The sequence below is a fragment of the Haliotis cracherodii genome, unplaced genomic scaffold, assembly GCF_022045235.1.
Source record: "Haliotis cracherodii isolate W230 unplaced genomic scaffold, xgHalCrac1.p SCAF_13, whole genome shotgun sequence".
Lineage (NCBI taxonomy): Eukaryota > Metazoa > Mollusca > Gastropoda > Lepetellida > Haliotidae > Haliotis > Haliotis cracherodii.
In genome coordinates, this window is record NW_027266268.1 from 28,747,907 (window position 1) to 28,775,025 (window position 27,119).

The 27,119-nt window shown below is 40.1% G+C and overlaps 2 protein-coding genes across 3 annotated transcripts; one reads left to right on the top strand and one right to left on the bottom strand.

Moving 5' to 3' along the window:
- Window positions 1–977: 977 nt before the first annotated feature.
- On the top strand, window positions 978–8,673 carry LOC139459146 (ubiquitin-related modifier 1-like). The gene is made up of 5 exons (XM_071240598.1): window positions 978–1,041; window positions 2,988–3,058; window positions 4,647–4,728; window positions 7,332–7,380; window positions 8,342–8,673. The coding sequence occupies exons 1-5, from the start codon at window positions 1,013–1,015 to the stop codon at window positions 8,408–8,410; spliced, it is 300 nt and encodes a 99-aa protein (XP_071096699.1). The 5' UTR covers window positions 978–1,012; the 3' UTR covers window positions 8,411–8,673.
- Window positions 8,674–13,536: 4,863 nt separating this feature from the next.
- LOC139459148 (ankyrin repeat domain-containing protein 45-like) lies at window positions 13,537–27,084 on the bottom strand. 2 transcript variants are annotated; one of them, XM_071240599.1, is made up of 6 exons: window positions 26,769–27,084; window positions 23,065–23,232; window positions 21,461–21,555; window positions 19,721–19,859; window positions 19,182–19,195; window positions 13,537–14,608 (listed from the first exon to the last, which is right to left on the bottom strand). In XM_071240599.1, the coding sequence occupies exons 1-6, from the start codon at window positions 27,046–27,048 to the stop codon at window positions 14,579–14,581; spliced, it is 726 nt and encodes a 241-aa protein (XP_071096700.1). In that variant the 5' UTR covers window positions 27,049–27,084; the 3' UTR covers window positions 13,537–14,578. The 2 variants fall into 2 exon arrangements, with proteins under 2 accessions (XP_071096700.1, XP_071096701.1); XM_071240600.1 differs by lacking the exon at window positions 19,182–19,195.
- Between the last annotated feature and the right edge of the window lie 35 nt (window positions 27,085–27,119).

The window sequence follows — 27,119 nt, forward strand, 5'->3', positions numbered from 1 at the left end:
TTCACAAGTCTTTTCCTTTGCAAGCGTGTATATATTACAGGCATTTTGTAAAATGTGATTCTCACAGGCAATTTATAAAATGTGTAAATAATCTGTCCATTTCTTTAACAGATTCACTAAAACTGATTAAGACGATCAAAAGGGCCTATAAACATCACAATAGATTATTATGTAGGATTAGAAGCCAAACAATATAGAAATGTACTTTTCATCGTAGCATTTTCAGTCTCTTGGTGATGATATCAAACATAAAAATGTTTGGAATTCGTTATCATAATGATACAGATGGACATATTTTTCAGTTAGTTTGTAAAATAACTGAATATTGAGACTTTTAATAAATTTCCTAAGTGAAAATTTTGCACATTTTGACTGTCAAAAAATATAAACACGATAAAATAAGCAATGCTCAGGAGAAATATTTATTTTGTGTTGCAAGTCAAAATAGTGTAAACGAAAATCGCACAATCACCAAGCAAGTGACTTATCAAAAGTTCGCCACCATTACCGATGCTACCAACAAAGATACCTAGATTTCCTTATTATTTCCAAAACTGTATTTCATTTTGTTGATAGCTGTGACCATACGCCCTTATACTATCAATAATAGTGACAAATGCGCTTACGAATTGCGCAACACAGGTCGCGAACTAGTCTAGGTTTCTGCTATATCATCCGGGTACTCACAGGAAAAAACAATAACAAAGGCAACAACCAGTCCCGGGGAATTGCTTTAGATCAGTGCCCCTTTAAGGGTTGTAACAACGCCGTCATATAGAATACGAACGTCTAGAACACCTACAATGCTGTCAGTTTGATAATTATATTACAACCTTAAACATATTCTTGTATTTCAATTAAATTGGACTGTTTATCGTCCATCCAAAAGATATTGATTAATTTAATATTGATGAGCATATTTCGTTAAATGACCATTCCTACTTTGAATAATTAGATTTCAGAGTTACCTCCCATGTCCGGAAGTGGCATTTGTTGATGCCTTGATGCAAACATGTCGCTGAATGTGACACTCGAGTTGAGGTACATTTTCAGTTTATTTCTTATCTATTGGGAAGGAAGAAGGTTTGGCTTAACCACAAACTCCAATTCAGTGATAGGATACGTCCTTTCTCTAAAGGATAAATTATCACGAACGATTAACAGTAGACACGTGTTGAACGTGTAACTTACCTGGCGAAATTACTGAAGCGCCCGTAACATATTCATCATTATGGGTAAAGCTCAAACGTGACCTGAGCAATCCGAGCGAAAACGGAACCTCGCCTAAAGCGAAAACGGCTACTATTAAAAGGCGAAAACGGCAGCTTATTTGTTTTCCACCTTGGTTTTTTTAAAACAAGAAAGAAAAGATTATTAAACTCACATGTTCACTTGTAAACACAATTAATTGTAAAAAGGCTAACCGCCTTATAACATGTAGACTTACCGTATTCGACGTAATAAGTGCTTCGCTCTAAAAAGCGCCCACTGCGATATTTGCTGATATATTGGCTTGTGAACAATCCCAAATAACTCCCTTTTGATTGATCCATGTACACAAGACATATTTATTTGTGTAAAATACGCACTCGTGTGTTATATGCACCCTTAATTACGGGCAATTAAATTCTTGAAAAATATATCTGTTGTGTAGAATACGCACAGACTTTTCTTTTGTATCATTTCTGGCTGTCAGCATAAACCACGAAATTTATGATCTTTTAACCCTTTCAAAAAAATTATATTCTAATAAGAGCCCTGTATTTATAATTTTGAAAGCGCCCTGGGCCCTTATTACGTCTAATACAGTATTTTAGAAATTAGCCTCTAGGGCCACAGGCCCCTGAAGCAGGAAAGTGACACAACTGAAACACTGGACCCATGTATATAGATAGATTGACTATTCATATGTATGGGTCCAGTGTTTCAGTTTTATCACTGTCCTGCTTCAGGGGCCTGTGGACCCATGAAGTTTCCGGGGTAGAATAGGTCTTCAGCAACTCATGCTTGCCGTTAAAGGTGACTATGCTTGTCGTAACAGGTGACTAACGGGATCGGGTGGTCAGGCTCGCTGACTTGATTGATGCATGTCATCGATCCCAATTGCGTGGATCGATGCTCATGATATTAATCATTGGATTGTCTGGTCCAGACTCGATTATTTACAGACCGCCGTCATATAGCTGGACTATTGCTGAGTGCGGCGTTAAACAACCAACCAACCAACCAACCAAATCAGGGGCCTGTGTCTAGGGCCTACTCCGGGACTCTGATTGGGAGGTGCAACTAAAGTCACACATTTGGAAGTAGTCCTTCACCATGACTGTGGAATATTTTATTTTATGGAAAAAAACAATCTGGATATGTATACAAAAGCAAGTCTAGCCAGCTCTAGCTAGCTCTGTTCCACATCAGCAGGGGGACAATTATTTGTTTGTCGAGAAGGGTATTGTGTTATATAAGATTTCATAGACTAAATGTTAGTCTAGCTTTGAAGTTTAAAATACCTTTATTCAATTTAACTCAATGTCAATTTTGTGGCGCCGGTGTTGGGAAATTAGCAGGAATGAAGAAAATTCCCCTTCTGTTGTGCATGATGTGTAGGCCTGCACCCCATCATTATGACATGTAGGACAAGAATAATCTTTTCTGACATTGTTACTTAGGTTATTTAATGTAAAAAGTGTCTAGTCATATTTTTAGAGTTACTGTTAAACTTCTGTAAACCAGTAGCTATTCATATATATACACCTAGTTTCATTGTGGGGCAATTTTAAGCTTGTTAAGCAGTTTGTCCTTTCCAGAAGAAAGATTAAGAGGACTTTGGACACGCTGTTTGTATTTTTGTTTATGACCTCACCCTCAATGATGATTATTATTTATTATTACTGCTCTCTTAATGATTATTGTTATTTGTTATAACCTCACCCTTAATGATGATTATTATTTGTTATAACGTCTCCATTGATGATGATTATATTTTCAAGTGGGGGAGCAGAGCTGCTCTTTAACAAGATCAAGAAACATGATGTGAATCTCCCGGACAGGAACAAAAAATGTAAGATAGTCTCCCTTGCATCACTGTAATTGTGTTAGAAATAGAAAATATAAGCTTGAAAATTATTCTTTACCATATTTCTTAAAATTCATGAACATTAAAATTTTCCTGTTAATACTTTCATACATATTTTCCAAAATTAATTCTACAATGTGTAAGTCTTTAATATATTGATTACTATTAATGGGGTGCAGGCTAAAACAGCACCTCATCAAAATATCACTGGTTTCATCTGGTGAAAATGGCACTGTTGCGACCACTGACGGTCAAGCGAAAACGGCACCTTATATTTATAAAAATAAGAACAATGTATGCAGTAGTAAATGCTTGTTCATGGGTAACATATTTCTATCATTGTCATAGCTGGCAGAAATGGGAGCGCCATTATTTTGTGGATGATGTTTTCACAAAGTATGTGATGTTTTCACAAAAAGTTTTGTTGCGCCTAGCAATCAGTATCGGCAAGTAACTTGAAGTTGAGGCCATTTCTAATGTAAACATGTGTTAACATATTTAAAGCAATTAACATTTCACAATTATATGTGTTTGCAAGCAAACCTTTATGTTTTATTTCATGTATTGTTTGTTTTTAAAAACAAATTAAAAAAAACAATTAGCTGCCCTTTTCAGTAAGTAGTCATTTTGGCTTTGTTCTGTTTTCTCGATCACGCTGGGCCGTTTTGCTGAGGTGCTGTTTTAGCTATATACCCCTCGAATATTTAGGCTGTATGCTTACAGAAAATTTGTAAGCATATAGGCCTATTGGGGTAAGAAAAAACATTTCAAACTTTCCAACTGCTGGGCAATACTAGTAATTCAGATTGACAGGTACCAATAATTTACCATTACGTGTGCACATAACACGAGAGTTGTTGGTAGCATGTCAAACATCAGAGCTCCAGATAAGCTGTGTATCTGCGTAAAATACGCATCAGAAATGCAGAAATACGCAGTAAAATAAAATTCAAGCGTATCAAATACGCAACGAACATTACAGATAAGCTACAAAAATAAAACTTGTGAGTATCATCAAAATATTGTGAAGTAACCCTGCGTAATCGATTAGCAAATCAGCAACTTATTTTGAAATTATAAACGGGCATTCCGTCAACCTTGCCAAACTCTACGATGACAGTTACATAACGATCATTTGCCATCACACTTTCTTGTGGAAGTATCGTGGTATTTTTGAGTCCTATAAAGCTCTCGAATCCACACGACACCAGTTTGCAGGGACTAGATGAATAGTGTTTTTTAATATTTAACTTAAATACCCACATGTTTAAAAACTAGTGGGTAACAAAAATTTGAATAACCAGATAGAATTACTGATACCCAATGATTTTAAAATGCGTGGGTAAAATACCCACAACACCAAAAGTTTATCTTGAGCTCTGAAACATACTGGATTTTTTGTTTTACCCTTAGTCATTGACGAGAGTTTCAATGGTGGATAATCCAACAATGGCTCATGGTTATTACTTGATCAACTGGTTAAATGTACTATAATGATTAAGTCATTTATTACGCATGCATTGTTGATTCTGTGCCTCCTTTGTCGGAGTTCACCATTACGCGTCTTCTTCAGGGAACATGAGGAGTTTCCTCCCTTGGATCAGAGACAACTTATTGCAGGAACGTCCAGAACTGTTCATGCAGGGGGATACTGTGTAAGTGTGGTCACCATGGTTACCTCCTATATGTAGACATTAAACATTCATAGCAACCATTTATTATTAATTTATGAAGTTATAGCAGCGTGGCAGCTGTTCTGTGATGTTTTCATGTCTTTGAATGGCCTTTAGAAGAGATACCCATAAGGAAGAGAATTAATGGATGTCAACTTCTTTTTATATGAGGGGCGGTCCGGTAGCCTAGTGGTTAAAGCGTTCGCTCGTCACGCCAAAGACCCGGGTTTGATTCCCAACATGGGTACAATGTGTGAAGCCCATTTCTGGTGTCCCCCGCCACGATATTGCTGGAATATTGCTAAAAGCAGCGTAAAACCATACTCACTCACTCTTTTTATATGAGGAAACACAGAATGTTTCCTCATGATAAAGAAGTTGACATCCATAAATTCTCTTCCTTAAATGATGTTATGTTCAGGACCAATCTCATGTTATGATGGGGTTTATAGCCCTGACTCGTCCTGATCATGTTTTAGTGCTGAGATGGACCCGTGGTTAGTCATGTGATATATTGTTTAATGACAAAAATTCACTATAACTCCATGGATACACGACAAGTCAGTAATGTTCACATTTCTTTCTGACTCTGTACGCATTCCTTCTGACTTTAGACCGCCTCTGTGGTCTAGTGGTAGAGTGTCCACCCGGAGAGCGGAAGGTCCAGGGTTCGATCCCCAGCCGCGTCATACCAAAAGACGTTAAAAACTTGTTGTTACCCTGTCTGGCGCTCGTCATTAAGGGGCTAAAAGTATACTGTGTCTGATTGGGGTATTCATGTTAAACTGCGGCATGGTATCTCAGTGAGCTAGCGCTATGAATCGGCATCAGTCCGGACTAGTACAAGCAGCCACACAAACACACACACGTACATGCATGTCGCTATATAAGTGCAGTAATCTTGGACGCGACGTTAAACCCCATTTCACCCCACCTCACCTTCTAACGCTTCAGTCATCTTCAGCGTATGCATGACCAGATCATTTTATACATGTATCTATTAGGGCTGTTACGATTCACTTGCGTATTCTGTGAATTGAACCGTATCCATTCATGAATTGAATTCGTTATTCATGGCCACCAGAATCGAATATTTATGAATATGCAATCATGTGTATTTACATACCCCGTACCTAAAACTATCCTTAAAAACATATCATGCATAGATTTCTTTCAAAGACAACACTCTGATAATATTTAATTTGACAGTATTGTGGTCACTGGTCATTGTCGCTTTTGAGCAGATACTAGTACCTGGATAAGTGCAGTATATAAATGTGAATATATTAATAATTAGCAAACCATGTCAAATAATTTATGTTGTTAATGTTTCACTGAATGTAACAAATAATACATCAACTGCTGACTTGTTATTGTATTTGTGAATTAATATTTGTATTTGTTACCCTATATTCGTGATACGAATCGTATTCGTCTCATAGTGTATTTGTTGCAGCCCTGGTATCTATTTACTTTCTGCCAATCAGACATTTTGTACCCAACTCTTGAGCCTACAGTGCGTACCCGGGTAGGGTCAGGTAATAGGGGTCGGGTACCCAGGGAGTAGTGTTGAACTCGTCCCAGCCCTAGTATGTTTGCCAACAACATACCCAAAGTGGAAACATCTAAAACCGGCCTCACTTTGTGACACGGGTACTGACCCGTGAAGATCCGGGTTAGAAAAGGTCTTCAGCAACCCATGCTTGCCCTAAAAGGCAACTATGCTTGTCGTAAAAGGCAACTAACAGGATCAGGTGGTTAGGTTCACTGACTTGGTTGATGCATGTCATCGATGGAATATTGCGTGGGTCGATCCTTATGATTTCAATCACTGGATTGTCTGGTCCAGACTCGATTATTTACAGACTGCCATCATATAGCTAGAATATTGCTGAGTGAGTGTTAAATAACAAACAAATGAACAAAACATGGGTACTTTTATGGAAAAAATTGAAGAAAACAAGTTTCTTTCTTTGTTATTCAACAATATGATGCTATGTGTGCAGTTTGATGTGTTTTCTTGCACATGAGACACTGTCAACGTTGCTGTACGACACTGTTGATGCTATGTGTGTGTTCTTGCCCTGGGGCAGTATGTAATTCATGGAGTGAAAATGTTTCAGTGTGATACTGTTTGACATTGTTGATGATGCTGTATGACATTGTTGATGATGCTGTATGACATTGTTGATGATGCTGTATGACATTGTTGATGATGCTGTATGACACTGTTGACCATGCTGTATGACATTGTTGATGATGCTTTATGACATTGTTGATGATGCTGTATGACACTGTTGTGGATGCTGTATGACATTGTTGATGATGCTGTATGACATTGTTGATGATGCTGTATGACATTGTTGATGATGTTGTATGATGCTGTATGACACTGTTGATGATGCTGTATGACATTGTTGATGATGCTGTATGACACTGTTGATGATGCTGTATGACACTGTTGACCATGCTGTAGGCCACTGCAGCTGTTAATGATGCTGTACAACACTGTCGCCGTTGCTGTATGACGCTGTTGATGCTGTATGCCACTGTATATGATAATGATGCTGTGTTTTGTCTTGCAGGCGTCCAGGAATCCTGGTTCTGGTGAACGATGCAGACTGGGAGCTGATGGTGAGTATGTTCTCAATCACAACAATACATGCATACACTATTACAATAGGTCTCTGTCTATGCTGGTCATAAAAAGCAAATGGAAAAAATGGATCAGGGCCCACTTGCACAAAGCGATCTTAGCGCTAAGACTATCATATGCCTATGTTAAAGTATGGGAGTTACGACCATCTTAGCGCTAAGATCACTTTGTGCAAGTGGGCCCTGGTGGTCAGATTCCTTGACTTGGTTGATAGCTTGTCATGTACCCCATTTCTCAATCTATGGAAGGCTGAATTGGGCTAAGAGATCTGGACTTGGTCAGTTAACTTTAATGATGCTTTTACATCATTATGCTTCTATTAACGAATGAACCATTGAGAATTTAATTCAGAGGTAGAGCAAGGGGTAGAGCAAACTTTATTTCTCTTAAAAAATAAAAGAATTGGTTCTTAGGCAATGTTTTTTTTAAACTATATTGCGGGCGGGCGGTGTCTTTTTTTTCCTCTCTTTTTTCAAACTAGTATGTAACCAAAAAAACAGTTGTGTACAATCACCCTGGGAAAGGGACATAAATGTATTCCTTGAAAACAGTATTTGACTAGCGTTAGACTTGGAATATTTAAGGATTAAGGAGCCTAAGATGCCAAATTTAAGATTAACCTTATGTTTATTGGAGCTTTGTTTAAAATCAAGTCCATAATGACCTGTGACATAAATTGAAAATCCGGTAAAAGAGCTAACTGACAGGCTCTTTCACCTAATTGCCTGCACCATTATGTTAATGGGCATGTTTAGGTTCATTTGGCACCTTTGATCTTTTAGCAAAGCATCTAAGAATGAACCATCTGTGTTTAAGGGAGCCAGTGCTTAATAGAGGTTTGGTACAACTGTGTCCTGACTTGAATGAGAGTGATGATAAATGATGAAATCAAAAGTATCTGCATTAGAGAAATGTCCATCTATATGTGTGGTGTTGTAGGGGGAGCTGGACTATGAGCTTCAGGACAAGGACAGGATCGTGTTTATCTCGACTCTACACGGAGGCTGACAGCTGGGCACCAAAGAGGACCCCAGTGTGGATGTCCCAGTGTGAAGGTTTCACATGTCAGTGTGAATGTGGCTGTGTGAATGATTCACGTTTCAGTATGGATGTGCCAGTGTGAATGTTTCATGTTTCTGTGTGGATGTGCCAGTGTGAATGTTTCACCTTTCAGTGGAAATGTTTCACGTTACAGTGTGAATGTTTCACATTACAGTGTGAATGTTTCACGTTACAGTGTGAATGTTTCACATTACAGTGTGAATGTTTCATATTTCAGTGTGAATGTTTCACATTACACTGTGAATGTTTCACATTACACTGTGAATGTTTCACATTACAGTGTGAATGTTTCATGTTTCAGTGTGAATGTTTCACATTACAGTGGATCCAGGATATTGACTGTAGAGGGGTGCACATAATACCAAAGTGACTGAGCCCAGGGTGCAGCAGTTAACATAGGTCTCTGAAAAAGGGGGATCCACCAGTGTTTTTTTGCTCTACAAAATATAAAACAGTACCTTTCATGAAAGTATTTTGCTCAATATGAGTGTTACTAAACTTTGCAATGGCTGATCCAGTACAACGCTGAATCTGAGCATCACTTTATCAACTTTATGGATACAAAGTGTATTTCACCTGTTGCTGATAGATGTTTCCTCACAGTTCACTGACATGTAGCACTTACCATCATCAATGGAATAAACTGTGTAATATTGTTTTGACTTCATTCATATTTTAACCTCATCAGAAGACTTCCAGAAGACGAGTGTAAACCTAATTTATTACTTGCCCGGGAAGAGATCACCCGTTTAATAAACATACAGCTGTATTACAGATTGTGTAATACCACAACGCACGCTTATGTACTCTCGGAACACGTTTCACAAATATTGAAAGGTCTCGACATCCCTTGGCTTATTCAACGACATTGCATGTGGAGATGATAGATCACTGAGAGGAGCTAATGCACACTCGATGACCCCAGCAACCTTGTTGCTAGGCTGACGGCACATGGCATTGTTTTGCCGATGGATCTTGAAACAAAATTCCACAAATTACGTCATAGGGTATTGTGACATGATTGTAAACTTTGAGGTTCAAGGCCCCGTTCCACAAGGCGATCGTACTATAGAGCAACGACAGTCGTTGTCTAAGTTAAAGTATGTGAGTTGCGATAACCTTAGCGCTACGATAATAATGTGGAACGGATGCTTGAATTCTAAAGGTGGACCGTTGCATGGCATTAAATTCATACAATTCAACTTTTGACCTGTTTGACGTTTCATTCTGTTAAACACAATTAGATTATGCCGTGGATCGTGTAGGTGTCAGCCTATTTACACTCAACAGTATAATTTTAGAAGCGTTATAAATGGCAAGTAATAAATTAAATACTAAACTCGCTCCCTTGTAAAACCAATTTTATGAAACTCATGAGTCAGATACCAGAACTATTCACTTATTTCATAAAATTGGTATTACACGGTAGCCCGTTTAGTATTCTATATTTATTTTAGTCCCCCGAGCTTGTAGATAGTCTTTCTTGTACAAGACAAAAATGTTTACTGTGTTTACATTTTCTATCAGTTTCTATTTAGTTCCAATTTGTTGCTTACTTGAAGCTTTGAGAATTTGTTCAGAATTATTATCACTTAAATGCCTTTGTCAGTGAGAACTACCATTGGATTTTGACTTGTCCTCACCACAAATTGGTAGTCTGAAGCTAGCAGACTAGCGTGAATTTGAAGGCTGATTGATGCTCAAATCTGTGTAGATTTGTTTTTTAATCACAATATCAGGCCTCTTGCCTCAAGGAACAGCATGTCTGTGGGACAATATATTTAGGGCTCCAAGCCGAAAGGCTGGAAGCCCTATTGTAATCGTTCGATTTATTATTTATTATGATTATTATTTATTATTCCGCCGATTTTTGTACCAGCGCTAGCACAATAACCACTGGCCCGATTTTGTTCAAATGTTGTGTGTGTATGGAGACCTTTGAGTACTAGATTCCCCCCAAAACACAAGGCCATAGGCCCAAAGGACAAGGGCAGATAACTGAAAAACAAGTATTTTTGGACGATATATTTTGCCCTGCTGCTCCACAACCGTTTGTCCGTTTACTTTCAAACCTTGTATGTATCTGCTGCTTCAGTTCCTTGACATTGTTTGTTCTTTGACTTTGGTCATTGGTCACATGGTTTGGCAGCCATATTGGATTAAAGGTTTTTACAGGTTTTTTGGGGGTACCTGTCTTCAAATACTATCTCCTCTGAATCCACTGCATTAAATGCTTTCAATCTTTCTGAGAATTGTCTCCATACAGAACACAACAAATAGGCATAGCCGTTTTTGGATATCTTTCTTGGTGACGGCGCTACTGGACTTTGATTTTGATGATTTCTTTCACCGAATATTTACTTTATACAAAGATCATATCTTGTAAGGTTCTCCACAGAAACCATTGAAAGTTCACATGAAGTTAGTCGGACATATGTACATCATATTTTGTTCTTGGTTGCATGCTAAAAGTAACACCGCTTGGTGGTAATATTGACAAAATACTGAATACATCGCTCAGAAAACCTAGGGTTATTTCCCTTTGACCGTCAAGTGTCTTTTGCAGTATGTATACTACCCTTGAAGATGAGGGTTAGAATTGGTCTTCAGCAACCCATGCTTGTCTTAAGAGGCTATTATCGGGATTCGAACATTGTCTTGGTGATAATGGGTTTAGAACACACTGGTTAACTCTGGCACACACCAATTTCGTAGCGGTGATGTCCTGCAAACGGTGACTATCATTTGCATGAGTTGGTACAAGCAAACCATATGCGGATTCGAACATGGTCGATGTCAAACATGGGTTAGGAACACACTGGGACATATGTGGTGATGTCTCACAAGCGGTTCATTACATTTGACGGCGTTGGTACAGGCAAACCATTTGAGGATTCGAACATGGTCGAAGTCAAACATGGGTTAAGAACACACTGGGACACATGTGGGGATGTCTGACAAGCGGTTCATTACATTTGACGGCGTTGGTACAGGCAAACCATTTGAGGATTCGAACATGGTCGAAGTCAAACATGGGTTAAGAACACACTGGGACATATGTGGGGATGTCTGACAAGCGGTTCATTACATTTGACGGCGTTGGTACAGGCAAACCTTTTGAGGATTCGAACATGGTAGAAGTCAAACATGGGTTAAGAACACACTGGGACACACGTGGGGATGTCTGACAAGCAGTTCATTACATTTGACGGCGTTGGTACAGGCAAACCATATCAGGATTCGAACATGGACGAGGTCGGAAACAGGTTTAGCACTTTATCTCAGCAATACGACATAAACCCGGGGCCCCGACGAACTCAGAACGCTCATCCATTTGACTGGAGCTCAACTGACAAAGACGTTACAGCCTGTTAAAGAGTCACCAAGCCGAAAAGCTGAAGAGTCCCAGTGCTATCGTTCGATTTAATATTATTATTATACCGCCAATTTTTGTACCAGAGCTAGCATAATAACCACTGTCTCGATTCCGTTCAAATTTTGTATGTGTATTCAGATACTTATGTTCCAGATACCACACAAATTCTAAGGCCGTAGGCCCAAAGACCAAGGGCAGATAACTGAAAAATAAACAATTTTTAAAGCTATATTTAGCCCTATTGCTTCACAACCGCTTGTCCAATTACTTTCAAACTTTAGATGTGTCTGCTGCTTTGGATGCTTGACATTTTATGTTCTTTGACTTTGGTCATTGGTCACGCGGTTTGGCAGCCATATTGGATTCAAGGTTTTCACAGTGTCTTTTGGGTGTTTTTAAATGCATACTCTTCTGAATCCATTGCATGAAATGTTTTCAAACTTTCTGAGAATGGTCTCCTTACAGAGCACATCAAACTCTGTAAGCCGATTTTGGATATCTTTTATATCGACGGACCTATTGGATTTTGATTTTGATCATTCTTTTCACCGAAACTTTACTTTGAAGATCATATCTTGTAAGGTTCTCCACAGAAACTAATGAAAGTTTTCATGAAGTTAGTGTGCCATATGCATCTTATTGTTTGTGCTTGGTTGCATGCTAAAAGTAACACCTTTGGTGGTAATATTTGATTAACATTTGGGACACCCCTGGAACACGCCAATTTCGTAGCGGCGATTTCCGGTGACTATTTTGTTACAGAATTGGTACAAGCAAACCCTTAATGAATTCGAACATGTCCGAGGTCGGAAAAGGGGTAAGAACAGACTTGGACACCCCGGCACACGACAATTTTGTAGCGGTGATACCCTACAAGTGGTGCCTACATTTGAGGGATTTGGTACAAGGAAACCCTTTGAGGATTCGAACATGGACGTTTGTGCACAGTATAGCTTGGAGCCCGCCATTGCTGCTTTGCAGCTATATTTATTACATTGCATTTCTTTGTCGATCCGGCCCGTGAAGATCCACGGTAGAATAGGTCTTCAGCAACCCATGCTTGCCGTAAAAGGCAACTATGCTTGTCGTAAGAGGCGACTAACGGGATCGGGTGGTCAGACTCGCTGACTTGGTTGATGCATGTCATCAATCCCGATTGCGTGGATCGATGCTTATGATATCAATCACTGGATTGTCTGGTCCAGACTCGATTATTTACAGACCACCGTCATATAGCTGGAATATTCCTGAGTGCGGCGTTAAACAACAAACCAACCAACCAACCAATCTCAAATCAATGACACGTTCCTCAATATTCAAACTTTAATATGTTTATCTCCGAAATGTTGTGTTGGAGAGCACTGGAATTTTGCTGGAAGTCATTGTCTATCTGGACACAGAGACTGCATCATCTTCACTATCTGGTGGTTGTTGACAAGGAACCGTCCGGTGGGGATGCTGGGCTAGCATCGCGTCCCAGCCAACCTATGTTGGTCTTAAAAGGTGACTAAATGGAATTGGGTGGTCAGGCTTGTTGAGTTGGTTGATAACATATCATCAGACCCCAATGCCATGGATCATTGCTCACAATATCGATAACCAGATTGTCAGGTCCTGATAATTTACAGATTGCCATCATAGAGTTGGAATATTACTGAGTGCAGAGTAAAACAACAAACAAGGAACCAGACCAACATGACATACAAACATTTATTTCCCACTGTCAAGGAGCATCAGATATGATCTGTACATGTACAAATTGAGGGAATACCTTAATATTTACAGCATTATATACAAAATATTCAGCCTTGCTATATATCACACCAACACAGGTTCTACATCATCAGGCTTTGAAGCGACGTCCAACAAGGTCTATTGACGAATCAGCGACTTGGGATGTTACAATACACCTATCAGTAAGCTGATGTATCGATACATGCTGTGATACTACTAACATGCATAGGCGGATCCTGAGATGGGGTCAGTGCCGTAGCCAGCTGGGGGTTGGGGTGGGGTGGGGTGGGGTGGGGGGACGGCCAAGGGGTTGTTGTCATCAACCAGTTTGTGTTTGATTTGTTTGACTCATCCTAGAAGTATTTTGAAATCAGATTCACACATTTTGTTTTGTGATCAGTGGTGACGTAATGCTAGGCTGAGTGGTTTTCATTCCGAAATTCTAGAAACAAATTTAAATAATGATTATTGAAAACGAATATGGAAAGACGTCCTGAATCAATACATGTGTACCGTAGGAATATCATGTATTGTATCGACACGTGTAAACTCATGATGCACTGATGCATAGTGACGCTAAAGGGGTCGTCATTCGCAAGGATAGTACACGTATGTACCCCACGTACATTTCTGTCTACAGATTTGTACCACTGCTAAAATCAGAAACGGAAAGGTACCCAGTAACCTAAACGGCAGACAAGTCCATATTCCTCAACCCGAATCGAAACCGGTTCATGTGGTTTGCCTGATGACGAGTGCATGCTGGACAGTGCTGTGCATTGTGGAATAATAGACTAATGCACTCGTGTGTTAGCTCCTTTTTAAGATAGCACACTGGAATGCATCTGATTTATGGTAAGAAAATACTGAGATTAAATATTACAGCAACTGCAGAATTCAGTGAGAGTCTGATAGTGGATGTGGACCACCCTCCTGGTTGGGCAGGGAGGAGATGTAGCGTTGAAGACATGGATGACATCAGCCTTTCTGAGGAGAAATCTTGTCTATTTACTTTTTTTCTGTCCTTTCCCCTGCTGCAACAGAAAAGTTGTAATGTAAAACTATGGTGACAGGTTTGGGGCGAAAGTTGAGCTTTGGCGTTTTCTGTTTTAATATTTCTGATGGGAATTGAGGTCAAACATCCAGGCACACTGTAGACACTCTATTTATTTATCTGTAACCACTCCCAAAATCTGTAACCACTCCCGAAAACAGAATTGTACTATGGGCCTGAGGCCTTTCAGTATGGAAAAAAACTTATCCTATCCTATCCTATGTTTGCCTTATTTTGAATAATTATTTGATTTAATTTACTGAAGGAATTCACAGGTATCAGTATAAAAGTTTGTATTTACAAAAGTTGAAAGCAATGAAACTCTCGTGTCAAATGTCATTCTGCTGGTCGTACACATCACACTCACAGCACTAGTGATGTGAATGCACACCTGAGGCATGTTCAGGAGGCGGGTGATCACACGAGCGTACAGCGAGGAAATATGATTCCTTCTTTAATGGTACGTAATCGCGCTCATGGCACAGCGTCCAAAATGGTTTCTCCAGGGATCAACACAGCCCTATCAACACATGTTATGGGTTCACACATTTAATTTCATCACAAGTATGATGGGTTCATACTTTGATGTTCATGATAAAGTGTATATTTTTAATATTGAATATAGATGTAATGAAGCTTTTGAATGGTAGTGACTAGTCTGAAAGATTATTCTTTAGACATCGGTTTGATTCCAGTCAAAGGGAAAACATTTGTACAATGTGCTACGCCATCTTGGATGACTGCGCAAACTACTTGTGGTCAGCCATGTTCAACAGTGCACGCACCACAATATCGCAATCACCCGCCTTCCTGAACACACCTCTGGCACAGCACTAACCAATTACACAGCCCCATGGCACAGCACTAGCCATGTACACCTACACTTTGCACAGCACTAGCCATGTGAAGCCACACCTGGCACAGCACAAGTCATGTGCAGCCACCCATGGCACAGCACTAGCCCTGTACACCCAACCCAGGCACAGCACCAGCCATGTACACCTACAGGTGTTGACATTGATGCCTGATTATACATGCATATATACAGCTGCACTACAGGTGTTGACAGTAATGCCTGATTATACATGCATATATACAGCTGCACTACAGGTGTTGACAGTGACGCCTGATTACACATGCATATATACAGCTGCACTACAGGTGTTGCAAGTGACGCCTGATTATACATGCATATATACAGCTGCACTACAGGTGTTGACATTGATGCCTGATTATACATGCATATATACAGCTGCACTACAGGTGTTGACAGTGATGCCTGATTATACATGCATATATACAGCTGCACTACAGGTGTTGACAGTGATGCCTGATTACACATGTATATATACAGCTGCACTACAGATGTTGACAGTAATGCCTGATTATACATGCATATATGTAACTGCACTACAGGTGTTGACAGTGACGCCAGATTACACATGCATATATACAGCTGCACTACAGGTGTTGACAGTGATGCCTGGTTATACATGCATATATACAGCAGCACTAGGGTGTTGACAGTTATTTCTGATTACACATGCATATATACAGCTGCACTACAGGTGTTGACAGTGACGCCTGATTACACATGCATATATACAGCTGCACTACAGGTGTTGACAGTGGTGCCTGATTATACATGCATATATATAGCTGCACTACAGGTGTTGACAGTGACGCCTGATTACACATGCATATATACAGCTGCACTACAGGTGTTGACAGTGGTGCCTGATTACACATGCATATATACAGCTGCACTACAGGTGTTGACAGTGATGCCTGGTTATACATGCATATACAGCTGCACTAAAGGTGTTGACAGTGATGCCTGGTTATTTATGCATATATACAGCTGCACTACAGGTGTTGACAGTGGTGCCTGGTTATTTATGCATATATACAGCTGCACTACAGGTGTTGACAGTGATGCCTGATTACACATGCATATATACAGCTGCACTACAGGTGTTGACAGTGATGCCTGATTACACATGCATATATACAGCTGCACTACAGGTGTTGACAGTGGTGCCTGGTTATTTATGCATATATACAGCTGCACTACAGGTGTTGACAGTAATGCCAGATTACACATGCATATACAGAGCTGCACTACAGGTGTTGACAGTGATGCCTGATTACACATGCATATATACAGCTGCACTATGGGTGTTGACAGTGATGCCTGGTTATACATGCATATATACAGCTGTACTACAGGTGTTGACAGTGACGCCTGATTACACATGCATATATACAGCTGCACTATGGGTGTTGACAGTGATGCCTGGTTATACATGCATATATACCGCTGCACTACAGGTGTTGACAGTGATGCCTGGTTATACATGCATATATGCAGCTGCACTATGGGTGTTGACAGTGATGCCTGGTTATACATGCATATATACAGCTGTACTACAGGTGTTGACAGTGATGCCTGGTTATACATGCATATATACAGCTGCACTATGGGTGTTGACAGTGATTCCTTGTTATACATGCATATATAAAGCTGCATAATGTGTTGTGATATTTGGTACATCTTTATGCAACTGGAAATGGACTGCTGGTGCAGCCACAGTACACGTTACAAGTTAGGTGGGTGGGGGCAAGAGTCAGTCATAGTTTTCTCAACCACTAATACAGAAGAACTCAGAGATGCAGTCAGTCAGCCTATGATGAAGCATTAAACTGTTGAGAATATTGTAACTTAGTCTAACACCAGGGTTCATATGATGGCTACAGAAATAGGAGATGACACTATCTACCAGAGAGTCCAAAATATTTCTCATTGGCAAAACAATTGGAGTTCTGAGTTCTGTTGGCTTGTCACTATGAGACCAAGGTTTGATTCCCAGAAGAAGAAAATAGAACCTTGGGACATTGCATAGCTAAAAGTGGCATAAGACCCTCCCTTATCACTGACACCAGGCAGGTTGTAGTGTGTGACTTTAGCCACAAGTCTGAAACCTAAGTCTAGTAAAATTAGCTCAGCTAATAATAGTCCACATGTTAAGTCTAAGTTGTACTAAAAATGATGCTAAGATCCAAATTCAGGCTACTGCTAGTAGACTCAAAGGATTTTGGCTAAAACTGGGTTGTGTGTCGAGAGTTGTAGCAGTCCTTAGGACGTTTTATTTCTATGGTAACTTGGAAAAATGTCTTCAGGTAGATTGGTTGGTTGGTTGGTTGGTTGTTTAACGCCGCACTCAGCAATATTCAAGCTATATGACGGCGGTCTGTAAATCTTCGAGTCTGGACCAGACAATCCAGTGATTGACATCATGAGCATCAATCCACGCAATTGCATCAACCAAGTCAGCGAGTCTGACCACCCAATCCCGATAGTTGCCTCTTACGACAAGCATAGTCGCCTTTTACGGCAAGCATGGGTTGCTGAAGACCTATTCTACCCCGAATCTTCACGGGCCGTCTTCGGGTAGTAGTCTAACAACAACATCCTGCCTCCCTGCCATGCTGAAGACTGATCAGTAGCCTCCTCCCAAGCACGAGACTCCTTGAATCTTGAAACGTGCCCTCATACCCCATATGTAGTAACATTTATACTTTTGTTTATGTCTTTGGGAATGCCAACATAGTGAATTTTGAAAAGGTTTACAACTGACCAGATTTCCCAGATGAATTTACTTTTTTGTTTGTTTGATCAGATTGGTTTGAGATTGCAGACGAATGGAAAATCAACCAACTTCCCCCTTACATTCTTACCAAAATTTCATGATAGTTGTAATGAAACAGAAATTCAAATTGACAAACAAAGAAGTAATTTAGCAGGGTAAGAGTATTCAGTGTCATGGCAGTCAGCACTTGTTTGGTCAGTCGGTTGCAAGTTCAACTCCAAGCATGGTTGTAGCCACCTATCACAGTGGGAAGTTTTGACTGGTGACAGCGATAGTACGGAGAGTGCCGCAAACGGCATATTGCTGTTAGGAGCTTGTCTGATCAGATGCTGTTGTACAAAGGCTAAAAAAAATAAAAGTCTTAGTTCTCAGGCACCGCCCGCAGCATCATAAAGTCCGCTGCACGTTTCGTTTTTATTTTCATTTTCAAAAAAATATAAAAATCCTAATACTTAAAAACAATACTATCCAATATAGCACACAGCTACTTCCCTTCACATGCGCACTGCTCTACTGCGCATCTCGTGTTATAGTCATGGCGGCAATAGGTCTGACAGTTTGTATGCTTGTTTATGTAAAGAGGCCCTTTCCAGGGTTGACGATACACAACTGTTGATTTCGTTACATACTAGTTTCAACAAGCAAATGAAAAATAAACACTGAGCAACATGAGCAATAATCGACGCTGTCTGATTCAGTCTGATTCGGGTAACGCATAAACGACAGCTCTTACAAAAAGCATAGAGATCCTTTACGCTAGAATCCCCAAGGGGTTGGTTTGGAGAGTCGTGCACTGTTACGATGTTATAGTCAAGCAGAAAGTTATTAGTTCACACCCAGATTATTTCCTGTAGCATAATAGACAGCTGTGTAAACAACACACTTGCAAGTCACACAACTTACGTCTTTTTCTGGACCTTGTAACAAAACAAACAGACACTGTTAGACAAATGTGCATGCTGTTTATAAAATCTAAGTTTCTAGTCTAGTTGGGATTGATGAAAAAAAGTTAGAAATATAATTTGAAATTGGTGCAGTCAACGAATTATGAAATCTACAAATATAAAAGTAAGAATGTAGCAGAATATCTGTGATCTGGTGTCTGGAATCACACACTCTGGGCAGGGGTTTCATACAAATTTGTTTAGTGTTTTTTTATTGTCGTGAAGACATTTATTGAGCAAGGAAACTAGCAAGGGAACATGTTTTATCCCCTTGGTTATAGATTTAGTAAAACAACATTCAGAAAAAAGACACCCAACACCAAGTTTTTAAAACCCATTGCTTTAAAAGCAATTGTTTTTACACTGTCATATGGCAGCTTTCAGAGGGCCAAGGGTTCAGAACACCGGTTTAAGTGGATCCAGGATATTCTCTTTACAAATTCTACACATTTAAATATATAGAAAAAAATACATAAGCCAAGTTGTAGAAAAACTTACGAGGTTCTGCAATCTTCTGGAGAATGGGTGCCACTATCTCCTGGAGAGTTTGTTTCTGCACAATGAAGTCATGTGTGGTGGCATCAGGCGTCCCTTCCACCCACTCGTTCTTCTCCTTGCAGGAGTTGACAGCCAGGTTCTGGGAAAAGGAATATGATAACAGCCGCCATAACACAGCAAGGTTCTTGGGATAGGAATAACACTATACATTACACATGACCAGGTTCTGGGACAAGGAATAATACTCTACATATCATACAATCAGCTTGTGGCCAGAGGAATAACACCCAAAATATCACACAACCAGCTTCCTGGGAGAGGGATAACACCCTACATTACACACAACCAGCTTCTGGGGAGAGGGATAACACCCTACATTACACACAACCAGCTTCTGGGGAGAGGAATAACACCCTACATTACACACAACCAGCTTCTGAGCAGAGGAATAACACCCTACATTACACACAACCAGCTTCTTGGGAGAGGGATACCACCCTACATTACACACAACCAGCTTCTGAGCAGAGGAATAACACCCTACATTACACACAACCAGCTTCTTGGGAGAGGGATACCACCCTACATTACACACAACCAGCTTCTGAGCAGAGGAATAACACCCTACATTACACACAACCAGCTTCTTGGGAGAGGGATACCACCCTACATTACACACAACCAGCTTCTGGGCAGAGGAATAACACCACACATTACACACAACCAGCTTCTGAGCAGAGGAATAACACCCTACATTACACACAACCAGCTTCTGGGGAGAGGAATAACACCCTACATTACACACAACCAGCTTCTGAGCAGAGGAATAACACCCTACATTACACACAACCAGCTTCTTGGGAGAGGGATACCACCCTACATTACACACAACCAGCTTCTGGGCAGAGGAATAACACCACACATTACACACAACCAGCTTCTGAGCAGAGGAATAACACCCTACATTACACACAACCAGCTTCTGGGGAGAGGAATAACACCCTACATTACACACAACCAGCTTCTGGGCAGAGGAATAACACCCTACATTACACACAACCAGCTTCTGGGGAGAGGAATAACACCCTACATTACACACAACCAGCTTCTGGACAGAGGAATAACACCCTACATTACACACAACCAGCTTCTGGACAGAGGAATAACACCCTACATTACACACAACCAGCTTCTGGGCAGAGGAATAACACCACACATTACACACAACCAGCTTCTGGAGAGAGGAATAACACCACACATTACACACAACCAGCTTCTGGGCAGAGGAATAACACCCTACATTACACACAACCAGCTTCTGGGCAGAGGAATAACACCACACATTACACACAACCAGCTTCTGGGGAGAGGAATAACACCACACATTACACACAACCAGCTTCTGGGCAGAAATAACACCCTACATTACACACAACCAGCTTCTGGGCAGAGGAATAACACCACACATTACACACAACCAGCTTCTGGGCAGAGGAATAACACCCTATATTACACACAACCAGCTTCTGGGGAGAGGAATTACACCACACATTACACACAACCAAGGTTTGAGGACAGTAGCCTGAAAAAGCATGTCCTTTGTTCTGAACTGTTGGCATGCCTGTTACCTTGACCTTCATTCTGTCCAGTTTACCAGGGTATGAGCTTCACAGATGATGCATCTACAAACTCATTAAGGGAAATGATAACAGCTGGATTTATCATTGAGAAAGGTCTTACCTTCTCATCCTTTGAGATTTTGCCTTGAATCTTCTCAGGGTCGGTGACAGTTTCCTGGATCGATTTGATGGTGTCCACCAGCTGCACCCTGGCCTCTGTAACAACAGTAACAACAACTGCATGATGGTCTCTGTAACAACAGTAACAACAACTGCATGATGCTCTTAACAACAGTAAGAACAACTGCATGATGGCCTCTGTCACAACAGTAACAACAACGGCACCCTGGCCTCTGTAACAAAAGGAACAACAACTGCATGATGGCATCTGTAACAACAGTAACAACAACTACATGATGGCCTCTGTAACAACAGTAACAACAACTGCATGATGGCCTCTGTAACAACAGTAACAACAACTGCACCCTGGCCTCTGTAACAACAGTAACAACAACTGCACCCTGGCCTCTGTAACAACAGTAACAACAACTGTACCCTGGTCTCTGTAACAACAGTAACAACAACTGCACGGTGGCTTCTGTAACAACAGTAACAACAACTGCATGATGGCCTCTGTAACAACAACTGCACGGTGGCCTCTGTAACAACAGTAACAACTGCACGGTGGCCTCTGTAACAACAGTAACAACAACTGCACCCTGGCCTCTGTAACAACAGTAACAACAACTGCACCCTGGCCTCTGTAACAACAGTAACGACAACTGCACCCTGGCCTCTGTAACAACAGTAACAACAACTGCATGATGGCCTCTGTAACAACAGTAACAACAACTGCATGTTGGCCTCTGTAATAATAGTAACAACAACTGCATGATGGCCTCTGTAACAATGGTAGCAACTGCATGATGGCCTATGTAACAAACATTAACAACTGCATGATGGCCTCTGTAACAAACAGTAACAACAACTGCATGATGGCCTCTGTAACAACAGTAACAACAACTGCATGATGGCCTCTGTAACAAACAGTAACAACAACTGCATGATGGCCTCTGTAACAAACAGTAACAACAACTGCATGATGGCCTCAGTAACAACTGCATGATGGCCTCTGTAACAAACAGTAACAACAACTGCATGATGGCCTCTGTAACAAACAGTAACAACAACTGCATGATGGCCTCTGTAACAACAACTGCATGATGGCCTATGTAACAAACAGTAACAACAACTGCATGATGGCCTCTGTAACAAACAGTAACAACAACTGCACAATGGCCTCTGTAACAAACAGTAACAACAACTGCATGGTGGCCTCTGTAACAACAGTAACAACAACTGTATGGTGGCCTCTGTAACAACAGTAACAACAACTGCATGATGGCCTCTGTAACAACAGTAACAACTGCATGATGGCCTCTTTAACATACAGTAACAACAACTGCATGATGGCCTCTGTACATGTAGTCTTGCTAATTGTCTTATTTACTGGCTCTATTGGCTGAAAGATGACACTGATTTCCTAAAATCACACACACATTCATGTAATAATCTCCATGCATGTATACTCACAAGGGGTATTCTGATTACAATCTCACTGATGGCTTATCACAAATCTACATTTCGTAACTTGTTTCCTACTAAAACTAACTTTGAAAATCATGTCATCCAAACATAGAACAATTGCTTGTTATTTCTGCCCACCTGCCCAGTCCAAGTAATCCACACACTCGGTGTTGTTGTACCGCAGTGCCGTCTCGCGGGCTCGCTCTCCGTGAGCATTGCGCTGCTGTAGGTTTGCACTGAACTCCACCAATACCTTCAGCACAGCGATCCTCCCCCATGCTGCAGCATGATGTAGTGGACAGTAGCCTGGCAACACAAGACCACCATATTACAGCTGTAGAGTGGGTGATTTAACTGTACAGCCCAGAGCTAGCCTCCAGTGACTATTTCCTGTTCCGGCAAATGAAATCTGCCCTACGTGGAAGACGCTTCTGGGATGACGAGGACAAAGGCTGCCACGGAGGCGTGGTTAGAGGGACAATCTGCGGATTTCTATAAAAGTGGTATTTAAAGCTTGAAGGACAAATAGAATAAGTGTATTGAGGTGAATGAAGATTATATTGAAAAATAAAAGAGCAACAGATATTCTGCGACTTGGTCTTATATTGAAGTTGCAAAACTTATTGAACGACCCTCATACATGTCCAATATTAAAAATGTTTTTGTTTCTTTTGAAATATTTTTGGTGTGTGTTTTGTCCAATCAAGATACACGGCAAACCTATCCAATTGTTTATCTGTTCAAGACATTATTTACATGGTAAAAGCAGTCAATTTATGTTATGTCAAAAAAGCATCTCCGTTTAACACATCAAAATTCTCCAAACCATGAACGAAAATTAGGTGCGACATATATTAATCAAAATACCAGTGTCGTCTTTTTCTGACGTGGTCAAAGACATACAACCAGCCATCACAACCAGAGCACCAGATAACTCCTTGAGCAATTGCGTTTTCACTCTAGCTGTTTCTATTTTAATTGGGTTATTACATTTTTAATTGGATAACCAATATATTTTCACTCATTTATTCCTAACTCTATCGGGTTTTTCCCAAAATTTTAAGATTTAAAAAAAATGAAAGTATGTATTAGATGTATATAACTGTTCTCAATATATAGGCTTGACTCGGAAAGTAAATTAGCTCGTAATTGTGTTTCGGAAATTAGCTGCTTTGTACCCATGCTGGAAAAGCTTCATTGGGTATTTACGCGTGCTGTTTTTCATTTAATGCATTCGTCTCTGTACACAAGTTAATTGAAAGTAATTGGGTTTTGAATATTTTGGGGGAGTATTGTACGCAAATATGCTGCTAATCTGTAGCTCTGGCAACTGAAAAAAATGGTGTCAATATTAAGTAATTCAGTACATTTGATGATAAGGCTAGTGCTCCATTAATTATGGTGCAACATTAGTCAAATTACACTATTGCACAATCAGGAGAATGTGGGAATCAAAGGACTAATTTATATGTGAGACAGGGCCATTATAATAAACGATTTCATCATTTCATATGTTCGTTTGAGGCCAAAATGTATTCAGTTTACAATGAACTTGTGCTAAGCATAGCAGAGTTTTGCCCCCTTTTCTTTGTACGAATGTAAGCTCTCTCTCATCTTTTGACATCATATAGGAAAATCAGTTTTTGTCCTAACGGCAAGCTATTTTATGTATTAAATGTATAATGTTATACATAAGCATACAAATCCATTTGATATATATTTAAGTCTTTGGAGCACCTTTAGAATACAGAACCACAACTTCTTGTGAGGACGATCTCTGCCATAGGTGTCTCAAAGACAAGACAGTTTTTGTGAGAATCCGTCGGATGCGAACTCGCGACCTTTAGATTCTTAGCCCGACAGATAACCGACTGAGCTACGTCCACACTGTGAAACTAAGTGCAAATTTACCTAGTCATGCGTACGACGTTACGGAACTGAATGAAAAGGGTCGAATAGGTCACAGACACGTACGAAGGTTACGGGTAGGCATGGTTGTCTCATGACTTTAATCTACAGACACTTATGAGTGATCCCGATGCCATTTGGCACACTCGTCCCATTCCATAATCTACAAGATACAGAGTGATGAGGAATGAGCCAGTGTGAACTAAAAATGGTTCCAGGCGTCAGACATAAGACGTCAAACTCGCGGATACACATTAATGACATGGTACTTATTAATTCATCGGGTGATTTTTGTGACAGAAAAATGTGGTAGGGAACACCGTAAGGATAATAGTAAGGAAGGCATGAGAATGGCTAGTGACAGCACAACGATGAGTTCGCATTTGAATCAGTACTGAATAAATGTGAATGTTCCAGGACAGTTTCCAATAGCTAAAATATGACAATAAACCATTTCATCCTTTTTACTCGACGTTTTTGTGTGAAGAATATCAGGAGCCACCATAGAATCTATAACAGCCACTAAACAGGTACCTAACCCTAATGATCGTAAAGGGGTGATTGATCGGAAAGGAGATCCAAGGGCTAAGTATGGAGTTTGGGGTAACCTACCCTAACACCAGTGACATTTAGATGTGTTTAGCGTCAAAATAATATGCCTAAAAAACTCCATTCATGTGCATAATGATGAAAATTGATGAACCGAAAAAATAATATATGTATATTAGTTCCCATTTATAATCATTTTAGCCACTTGAATTACGAAAAAAAATGCAACTAAAAAATATATTGAAAATAAAAGTGCTTTCAAAAACTATTGCTTGCTGTAAAATGCAAAACAAATATTCAAAACTCTCAACATCGCTGGGCGTATTCAATGACATTGTGTACAGAGATGATAGATCACAGGGAGGAGCTTATGCACACTCGATGACCCCTGAAGTCACAGGGCATTGTTTAGCCGGTGTGACTGGCAACAAAATACTACAAATTATGTCATTGGGTAATGTCACGTGTTTGAAACGTCTGTGGTACTGTATTCTGAAGGTAGGCCCAGTACTTTTATCGGAGCATGATAAAAAGCGGAGAAATTTGCTGTTTTGCAATGCAGAATAAGATCTTGGAAACTGTGTCTTTTAGCAGTCTTTTTTCAAGCCAGTTCAATATTTGCAGTTAAATTTACACTAACAGATAGTAAATCAATATTCTACATCTCTGCATAATTTTATAGCAAAAGGAAGATCTGGAGCCATGCAAGCGCAATTCTTGCAATGTTCACTTTTCAGATCTTATGAAAGTGTGTGTCAGAAAAATAACTCAACCTCAAGCGGGTTAACACTGCACTCAGCAATATTCCAGCTATATGACAGTGGTCTGTACATAATCGAGTCTGGACCAGACAATCCAGTGATTGATATCATGAGCATCAATCCATGCAATTGGGATACGATTACGTTATAATTTCTTGATTTTAGATTCATTAAATAAGAAATACCATATTCGACATAATAGGCGCCCAGGGCGCTCTCAAAATTAGGAATAGGGGGCTCTTATTAGAATATTATTTTGGTGGGAAAAAAACAGTTGAAAGATAGATTTCATTGTTTATGCTGACAGCCTGAAATGTTTATGTACGACAGATATATTTCTCCAGAATTAAATTCCCCATAATTAAGAGTGCAAATAACACACGAGTGTGTATTATAAGTCTTGTGTACATTGATCAATTGGAAGGGGTGTTAACTGGGATTGCTTACAAGCCAATATATTAGCAAATATCGCCATGGGCGCTTATTAGACCAGGGCGCTTATTACGTCGAATACGGTTTCATTATTTCTCTAAATTGATAGAGTGGATGAGAGTGAAATTCATGTTTGATTGTATCCTTGTTGACTGTTGATGTGTGAAGCTTCTAAATCTATAGTATGCACACCTTTTGTTGTCACATTATTGATGTCAGCTCCTCTTTGTAATAATTCCCTTGTCATGTCAATCCTCCCCAGTGTTGCAGCGACATCTAACGGCGACTTTCCCTCTTCATCGCGTGTGTTCAAAAAGTCTGAAACGGTCTCCTTGAAAGGATCTTCGTCATCCTCAAAACATTTAACAAATCTTGTAACGTCGTTCTTGTAAACACAATGCGTCACAATGTTGGTATTGGGAAGTAAAACCTCTTCCTGTTTTTCCTCGGTTTGAGCTTCTTCCAGCGTCATTTTTATGACTGTTTACGTTTTCTGCCACACGAGAAAGCGTCGCGTTGCCCCAGCAACGTGTGACGTCAGAT